We start from the raw sequence: 9,966 nt of genomic DNA, 5'->3' as shown, positions 1-9,966 counted from the left end.
GAATACTTTCCGAATGGACTGTATGATGTCATAGTGGATATGTTAGATAATGCCATTATGATGTCATAGAAGCTCTTTTAAAGAATGTCACTGTGATGTCATTTTTGGATTTTCCTGAATCCTTTGTTTCAGAAGGTTATGACAGTGATCGTTCTTTACAGCAGCAATACACTAGAGACAATTCAGTGTGTGTGTTCTTCCCCCCTTACAGACACATGGATATTGTGTGTCAATGCTATCATAGGTCCACAGATGTGTATAGCCTACTATATGAATACCCTCATTCAAGAACAGCATACACATGTTCCCATCATACATATAGGAGAGAAATCTGTGGAAATACTAATCAGTTGCTCACAAACCAGTAAGAAATATACATCAACGCCCCATTACAAATACTCTAAAATGGCAGGAGGTAACAGATATACTAAAGGATACAGGATGAGGAGAGCCAATGGGTTATCAGTCCAAGAGACAACTAGATTAGTTAACAGCAACGACAGTAACATTCAGGCAAAAACAAAAACTACTACTACTACTACTACTAATAATAATAATAATAATAATAATAATTCTGATACTGACCAAACATGCATAAAGGTGCACACACAAAAATCCTCACTCCAGCATTTGCAATATTTACAGAGAAATTTAGCCAATCACATCTTTAAAAACAAAAATAAAACTAATCTCACATTTATACACAAGTATAACATCAAAGACACAACTTCACATTATTTCCGTAAAACAAATCCCATCCAAAAACAAAACACACAATTATTGCCAACTCTTTGATTCACACTTGTTTCAAACAAAACATCACATTCTGGGCATTCCTTCAGCATTCAGATATCGCTCAGGTACAGTAAACTGTATGTTGTGTTTCAGTTCGGACATGAGAAGTGCTTTAGTTCAACTACTACTCTACATATAAGTCTCCTTAGAGGCCAAAGTAGGCTACTGAATAGTTACTGTGCAAGGAGGACAGAGCTATACAAGGATAAACTGCACAATCAGACCATTAACAACAGCTGGTGCGCAATTTCTAATATTAAGGAAGTCTCGAGGTTCTGCTCGCCTGAGTTAGAATACCTCATGATAAGTTGTAGTATTTTTCGTAGCTGTCTATTTACCACCTGCACTTCCTGATGGGCCTCCCCCAGGTGGTGAGGGTAGTAAACAACACATCCGCCACGCTGACCCTCAATACGGGGGCGCCACACACAGTGTTGTACAACTAACCTTGTGGGGACACACAATTCAGTCCCATTCAAAATCCTATTCTCCCTAACCCTAAACCTAACCCATACCCATACCCTAACCCGAAAACCTAACCTTAACCCTAACCCTAAAACTAACCCTAGCTCCTAAACCTAATTCTAACCCTAACACTAATTCTTAACCCTAAACCCCCTAGAAATAGCATTTGACCTTGTCGGGACCAACAAAATATACCCAGTTGGTTAATTTTTTGTTAGTTTACTATTCTTGTGGGGACTTCTAGTCCCCACAAGTATAGTTAAAAACGTCCACACACATACACACACGCTGCTGCTAATGTGTATTATCTATCCTGTTGCCTAGTCACTTTACCCCTACCTATATGTACAGTACATAGCTACCTCAATTACCTCGTACCCCTGCACATCGACTCAGTACTGGGGCTCCCTGTATACAGCCATGTTATTTTAACTCTTTATTTTTATTTGTTATTCACTGTGTATTTATTCCCCATGTCACTATTTGTATTCTATATTTAAAAAATATATCTTATCTTTAACTCTGCATTGTTGGAAAAGGACCCGTAAGTAAGCATTTCACTGTTAGTCTAAACCTGTTGTCTACGAAGCATGTGACAAATAACATTTGATTTGATTACAGTCCTAGTTAGTAGACTTGTGGTCGTACCAGTTAGTACCAGCGACCTAACCATAACCATTTTGGTTTTCTTTCTTTATCTCATCTTCCAACATTATCAGTGCTTAGAGTAAATTATAAGTAAATTATATTTACAAGTCAAGTGGCGACACAGCATATCTATAGATATACAAATAGCTGAATCAGGAGTCTATGTGTTTCCATACTCAGAGATTCAAAGGGCATTGGGCCCCTATGGGTTTCCCTCCCTCCCCCACCCCACAGTAGAGCAGCTCAGGTGGGAGTAACACCTCCAGACTCAGGTCACAGGCTGGAGGCTTGGGCCTGCTGCTGTAGCTGTGTGTGGTGAGCTGTGCCGGGGGACGCCGGTTCACATTCCTTGGGCCCCTCCTCCACCCCCCGTGCGTACATCAGCACCAGAGTGACTGTGGCGAAGGTGACAGCGTTGACGGGAAACGCCCTGAGCAGGGTGGAGGTGAGACCTCGTGTGAACACTCTGAGCCCCTCCCTTCTCACACTCTGCCGCACGCAGTCAGCGATGCTGCTGTACTGGTAGACTCCGCCCATCCCGTCCGCCTGGAGGCGGGACTTAATCACGGTCACAGGATAGGTGGACAGCCAGCAGGTGACCCCGGACATCCCGCCGGCAAATAGCAGCTTGGGGATCATGTAAGGTTCGCCGGGCTCGCAGCCAATGGAGCGGGTCAGAAAGTCGTAGGTCAGGAAGTAGACTCCAAAGCAGGGGGTCTCTCGGATCAGCGTGGTGACCATGCCGTGGTTCACCCCCAGCAGCCCCTCCCGCTTGTAGATACTGGCCAGGCAGTCCAGGGAGTTCTTGTACAGCTTCCTCTTGGACTTCTTCTCCCCAGTGCCTTAGTAACACAGTATAATTATAAATACTAGTGATGGGCACCAATATGGAAAGGTTGACTTGTGGAGAAACATGAAATAGGTGGCCATACAATTATTTTCCTGAAAGTTGTCAACTTTTTATTAAAGTTAGTGCCATTGGTGAACCCTTTGAACTCAAATGCTATGGTACACACGCTTTCCTAGCAGTGCAGGGGCAGAGCAGAGTACATTATGCTAGCTAGCTCAGATAATCTAAAATGTTATTTGCTACAGAGGTAGCTAAGTGGCTAGCTTGAAAGGGCAGTGTGTGATCCACAAATTGTTTGATTTGTTGGCTAGTTAGCTAGGTTGGCTAGTTAGCTGGCTTGGCTAGTTAGCTGGCTTGGCTAGTTAGCTAGGTTGCTCCACCACCAGATGTTGCAGAAACCAACTAATGTGTATGAATGAAACATGGAACACTTTTGCCTAGAAAAGTATTCTTGCAAGTGTTGGCAACCGTTTTTGTTATATTACAGTAACAAATCCCTCATCAAATCATGATATGGCACACTCCTAAGGCAGTGCTGCATGTTTGCAATAACAACATATATATTCATTTTTTTTTATAACATACAGTGCCTTCGGAAAGTATTCAGACCCCATGACTTTTTCCACATTTCGTTAAGTTACAGCCTTATTATAAAATTGATTAAATTCATTTTTTGCCTCATCAATCTACACACAATACCCTGTAAAGACAAAATGAAAACAGGTTTATAGAAGGAAAAAAAACAGAAATACCTTATTTACATAAGTATTCAGACCCTTTGCTACGAGACTTGAAATTGAGCTCAGGTGCATCCTGTTTCCATTGATCATCCTTGAGATGTTTCTACATCTTGATTGGAGTCCACCTGTGGTAAATTCAATTGATTGGACATGATTTGGAAAAGCATACACCTGTCTATATAAGGTCCCACAGTTGACAGTGTATGTCAGAGCAAAAACCAAGCCATGAGGTCGAAGGAATTGTCCATAGAGCTCCGAGACAGGATTGTGTAGAGACACAGAAGGTCCCCAAGAACACAGTGGCCTCCATTATTCTTAAATGGAAGAAGTTTGGAACCACCAAGACTCTTCCTAGAACTGGCCATCCGGCCAAACTGAGCAATCGGAGGAGAAGGGTCTTGGTCAGGGAGGTGACCAAGAACCTGATTGTCACTCTGACAGAGCTGCAGAGTTCCTCTGTGGAGATGGGAGAAACTTCCAGAAGGACAAGAATTTCTGCTTCACTCCACCAATCAGGACTTTGTTCTAGAGTGGCCAGACAGAAGCCACTCCTTAGTAAAAGGCACATGACAGCCCGCTTGGAGTTTGCCAAAAGGCACCTAAAGACTCTCAGACCACGAGAAACAAGATTGAACTCTTTGGCCTGAATGCCAAGCGTCACGTCTGGAGGAAACCTGTACCATCCCTACGGTGAAGCATGGTGGTGGCAGCATCATGCTGTGGGTATGTTTTTTCAGCAGCAGGGACTGGTAGACTATTCAGGATCAAAGGAAAGATGAACGGAGCAAAGTACAGAGAGATCCTTGATGAAAAAACCTGCTCCAAAGCACTCAGGACCTCAGACTAGGCCGAACATACACCTTCCAACAGGACAACGACCCTAAACACTCAGCCAAGACAAGGCAGGAGTGGCTTCGGGACAAGTCTGAATGTCCTAGAGTGGCCCAGCCAGAGCTCAGACTTGAACATCTCTGGAGAGACCTGAAAATAGCTGTGCAGCGACGCTCCCCATCCAACCTGACAGAGCTTGAGACGATCTGCAGAGAAGAATGGGAGAAATTGCCCAAATACAGGTGTGCCAAGCTTGTAGCGTCAAAGAAGACTCGAGACTGTAATCGCTGCCAAAGGTGCTTCAACAAAGTACTGAGTAAAGGGTCTGAATACATATGTAAATGTAATACAAAAAAAATATTTCTTTTTTTTTTTACAGAAATTTGCATAATTTTCTAAAAACCTGTTTTTGCTTTGTCATTATGGGGTATTGTGTGTAGATTGAAGAGGGGGGGGGGGGGGGACAATTTAATCTATTTTAGAATAGGGCTGTAACATAACAAAATGTGGAAAAGTCAAGGGGTCTGAATACTTTGCGAATGCACTGTACCTCACTCATATTGATATCAAATGTCAAAAACGTGATTTTCATGTATTTTATATACAGTGGGGAAAAAAAGTATTTAGTCAGCCACCAATTGTGCAAGTTCTCCCACTTAAAAAGATGAGAGAGGCCTGTAATTTTCATCATAGGTACACGTCAACTATGACAAACAAATTGAAAAAAAAATTCTCCAGAAAATCACATTGTAGGATTTTTAATGAATTTATTTGCAAATTATGGTGGAAAATAAGTATTTTGTCACCTACAAACAAGCAGGATTTCTGGCTCTCACAGACCTGTAACTTCTTCTTTAAGAGGCTCCTCTGTCCTCCACTCGTTACCTGTATTAATGGCACCTGTTTGAACTTGTTATCAGTATAAAAGACACCTGTCCACAACCTCAAACAGTCACACTCCAAACTCCACTATGGCCAAGACCAAAGAGCTGTCAAAGGACACCAGAAACAAAATTGTAGACCTGCACCAGGCTGGGAAGACTGAATCTGCAATAGGTAAGCAGCTTGGTTTGAAGAAATCAACTGTGGGAGCAATTATTAGGAAATGGAAGACATACAAGACCACTGATAATCTCCCTCGATCTGGGGCTCCACGCAAGATCTCACCCTGTGGGGTCAAAATGATCACAAGAACGGTGAGCAAAAATCCCAGAACCACACGGGGGGACCTAGTGAATGACCTGCAGAGAGCTGGGACCAAAGTAACAAAGCCTACCATCAGTAACACACTACGCCGCCAGGGACTCAAATCCTGCAGTGCCAGACGTGTCCCCCTGCTTAAGCCAGTACATGTCCAGGCCCGTCTGAAGTTTGCTAGAGTGCATTTGGATGATCCAGAAGAGGATTGGGAGAATGTCATATGGTCAGATGAAACCAAAATATAACTTTTTGGTAAAAACTCAACTCGTCGTGTTTGGAGGACAAAGAATGCTGAGTTGCATCCAAAGAACACCATACCTACTGTGAAGCATGGGGGTGGAAACATCATGCTTTGGGGCTGTTTTTCTGAAAAGGGACCAGGACGACTGATCCGTGTAAAGGAAAGAATGAATGGGGCCATGTATCGTGATATTTTGAGTGAAAACCTCCTTCCATCAGCAAGGGCATTGAAGATGAAACGTGGCTGGGTCTTTCAGCATGACAATGATCCCAAACACACTGCCCGGGCAACGAAGGAGTGGCTTCGTAAGAAGCATTTCAAGGTCCTGGAGTGGCCTAGCCAGTCTCCAGATCTCAACCCCATAGAAAATCTTTGGAGGGAGTTGAAAGTCTGTGTTGCCCAGCGGCAGCCCCAAAACATCACTGCTCTAGAGGAGATCTGCATGGAGGAATGGGCCAAAATACCAGCAACAGTGTGTGAAAACCTTGTGAAGACTTACAGAAAACGTTTGACCTGTGTCATTGCCAACAAAGGGTATATAACAAAGTATTGAGAAACTTTTGTTATTGACCAAATACTTATTTTCCACCATAATTTGCAAATAAATTCATTAAAAATCCTACAATGTGATTTTCTGGATTTTTTCCCCACATTTTGTCTGTCATAGTTGACGTGTACCTATGATGAAAATTACAGGCCTCTCTCATCTTTTTAAGTGGGAGAACTTGCACAATTGGTGGCTGACTAAATACTTTTTTTTCCCCACTGTATATATATATATATATATTAGCAAGAAAATAAAAACGTATGGGGGATTGGAAGTGATGCAGACAATTACATTGATGGAAGTTACAATTTATCTGCAATATTAAAGCTGATCTACCCCTAAAAAGAAAAATATATAATAATTAAGACACGACTGATGCATATGGGGATATATTTGTTTTGTCTCTATGACATTCAGAGGCTGAACTAATAATAATATGCCATTTAGCAGACGCTTTTATCCAAAGCGACTGACAGTCGTGCGTGCATAAATTTTTTTGTGTGTATGGGTGGTCCCGGGGATCGAACCCACTACCTTGGCGTTACAAGCGCCGTGCTCTACCAGCTGAGCTACAGAGAACCACAACTATGAAGTACTTTAGCCGAGAAGTAAAATGTTTTACTTTGCTTGTGAAGTAATCTAATAGGCCTACGATGTAACTCTGGCTATTCACTTTCTGTAAAAGAGATGTTTAAACCCAGGCAGCTTTTAGGGACGCACTTGTGACCTTCTCTTGATGTGTTAAGCCATGGAAGAGTAGCTAGCAGTTTAAACTTTAATATTTCTGCCTCGTGCCTCTGTCTGGGATAGGGCAATGTAACTTGTAAAAGTAGCTTACATTGCTTAGAATCATATGACGTCAAAGATTACATTTTTTACAAACAGCGACAGTTTTGTTGCAAACAAGATACACTGGTTTGGCATCAGAGAAATTTGGAGAAATGTGGTACGATGAATGCAAATCTATCTGTCCATTCTTCCTTGAAACTTCTATTTCATAAATATGCCTTTCTTTTGAGACTTTTCGAAAGCTAAATTTTCTCTTGCAAGCAAGCTGATTGTTTTGAGCTAATAAGAAATAGGGTAGGCTAACTATTTTTCACCAATCAACGCACAGAGAAATAGACAAAGACTACAAAACTCATTTACTAGAGACATTGGTGATTTTATCTCAAATGTGTCATTGAATTGATTATTTACTAACCGGATGTGTTATAGTGATGGGGAATGAATTGGGCTGCTATTATATTATGTTCTGGCCTGCTGACTATTAGCTCAGAAAAACGGGTATAAAAAAATACATTCTGCTAATGTCTTTAGTCATGTAAAATGACTAGAATTGCATTAAATGCGTTTATTAAATAGTTTTTTTCCGGGACCCGAAAATACAATGATAGATGCATGCAATGTTCTATTATAAAGGTGATTTATTTACCCCCTGCATTCAGAAAGTATTCAGACCCCTTGACTTTTTCCACATTTTGTTACATTATAGCCTTATTCTAAAAGTGATTAAATAGTTTTCCTCCCTCATTAATCTACACACAATACCCCATAATGACAAAGTTAAAACAGGTTTTTAGACATTTTTGCAAATGTATTAAAAATAAAAACGTAAATATTACATTTACTGTAAGTATTCAAAGCCTTTACTCAGTACTTTGTTGAAGCACCTTTGGCAGCGATTACAGCCGCGAGTCTTCTTGGGTATGACGCTACAAGCTTGGCACACCTGTATTTGGGGAGTTTCTCCCATTCTTCTCTGCAGATCCTCTCAAGCTCTGTCAGATTGGAAGGGGAGCGTCGCTGCACAGCAATTTCTAGGTCTCTCCACAGATGTTAAAATCCAGTTCAAGTCCGGGCTCTGGCTGGGCCACTCAAGGACATTCAGAGACTTGTCCCGAAGCCACTCCTGCATTGTCTTGGCTGTGTGCTTTTGTCATTGTCCTGTTGGAGGGTGAACCTTCACCCCAGTCTGTGGTCCTGAGCGATCTGGAGCAGGCTTTCATCAAGGATCTCTCTGTACTTTTCTCCGTTCATCTTTCCCTCGATCCTGAATAGTCTCCCAGTCCCTGCCACTGAAAAACATCCCCACATCATGATGCTGCAACCACCATGCTTCACCGTTGGGATGGTGCCAGGTTTCCTCCAGACGTGACGCTTGGCATTCATGCAAAAGAGTTCAATCTTGGTTTCATCAGACCAGAGAATATTGTTTCTCATGATCTGAGAGTCCTTTAGGTGCCTTTTGGCAAACTACAAGCAGGCTGTCATGTGTCTTTTACTGAGGAGTGGCTTCTGTCTGGCCACTCTACCATAAAGGCCTGATTGGTGGAGTGCTGCAGAGATGGTTGTCCTTCTGGAAGGTTCTCCCATCTCCACAGTGGAACTCTGGAGCTCTGTCAGAGTGACCATCGGGTTCTTGGTCACATCCCTGACAAAGGCCCTTCTCCACCGATTGCTCAGTTTGGCCGGGCGGCCAGCTCTAGGAAGAGTCTTGGTGGTTCCAAACTTTCCAAATCATGTCCAATCAATTGAATTTACCACTGGTGGACTCCAATCAAGTTGTAGAAACATCTCAAGGATGATGAAAGGAAACAAGATGCACCTGAGCTCAATTTCGAGTCTGATAGAAAAGGGTCTGAATACTTATGTAAATATTAAATTACTGTTTTTTATTTTTTTTATACATTTGCTAACATTTCTAAAAACCAGTTTTCACTTTGTCATTACATGGTATTGTGTGTAGATTGAAGAGGAAAACATTTAATTTAATACATTTTAGAATAAGGCTGTAACGTAACAAAATGTGGAAAAAAATCAAGGGGTCTGAATACTTTCCGAATGCACTGTAGTAATGAGGTAGGCCTACTTTGTCACTGTTAATTCAATGAAGGGGGAGGGTATTGCCATTTTTTTTTTCAATTACAAGGGGAGGGTCATGTGAAAATATTTTCTTAACATTGGGGAGGGGGGTGCATTTTTTAAATGACATCTCGAGTTGGAATCACCCACCCCCCACTAATTTTCGAATGGTCCCTAACGACTATCCATTAATATAAAGCTGGCTGTTTTCCCTAGTCTATTTTGTTTCAGAGCATTTAAAAGATGGTTCTTTAATTGTATGGCTGCAGTTTGCTTCAATAGGACTAAATCACGTGTAGCTCAGTTGGTAGAGCATGGCGCTTGCAACGCCAGGGTTGTGGGTTCGATTCCCACGGGGGGCCATTATGAAAAAGAAAAAAGGTATGCACTCACTAACTTTAAGTCGCTCTGGATAAGAGCGTCTGCTAAATGACTAAAATGTAGTGGATGCTCAATAACATCATCATGCCAACCATGTGTACATCTATTATGTTATCTATTTCTCACGATAAAGCCACAAAAATAATACTAAACAATACTGGTTTTGATGGAGAAAATGTCTAGAATCGACGGCTGAGATGTGATACTATGATCCGACACTGTAAACACATTCACAATGCTGTTGTTTGCCTAAAAATACATGGCGGTTTCCATTGAGCTGTTACCCGTGCACATGCAGCTTCCCATTACCAAGCCTGCAGAAGTGCGGATCTTTTTGACAGATACCGATTCAAAGCTGCTGACGTCAAACGCATCCTCCATCTTTTACGATTGCAGAGATGCT

The 9,966-nt window shown here is 41.9% G+C and overlaps 1 protein-coding gene across 1 annotated transcript; it reads right to left on the bottom strand.

The window, feature by feature from the left end:
* Positions 1 to 1,992: 1,992 nt before the first annotated feature.
* LOC311108404 (mitochondrial basic amino acids transporter-like) lies at positions 1,993 to 9,944 on the bottom strand (the record flags this gene model as incomplete). Its single annotated transcript, XM_084151032.1, has 2 exons — positions 1,993 to 2,750; positions 9,848 to 9,944. The coding sequence occupies 2 exons, from the start codon at positions 9,942 to 9,944 to the stop codon at positions 2,182 to 2,184; spliced, it is 666 nt and encodes a 221-aa protein (XP_084007158.1). The 3' UTR covers positions 1,993 to 2,181.
* Positions 9,945 to 9,966: the final 22 nt, after the last annotated feature.

Source organism: Coregonus lavaretus, assembly GCF_964263955.1.
Source record: "Coregonus lavaretus genome assembly, chromosome: 33".
Lineage (NCBI taxonomy): Eukaryota > Metazoa > Chordata > Actinopteri > Salmoniformes > Salmonidae > Coregonus > Coregonus lavaretus.
This window is presented reverse-complemented; position numbering and strand designations above follow the sequence as displayed.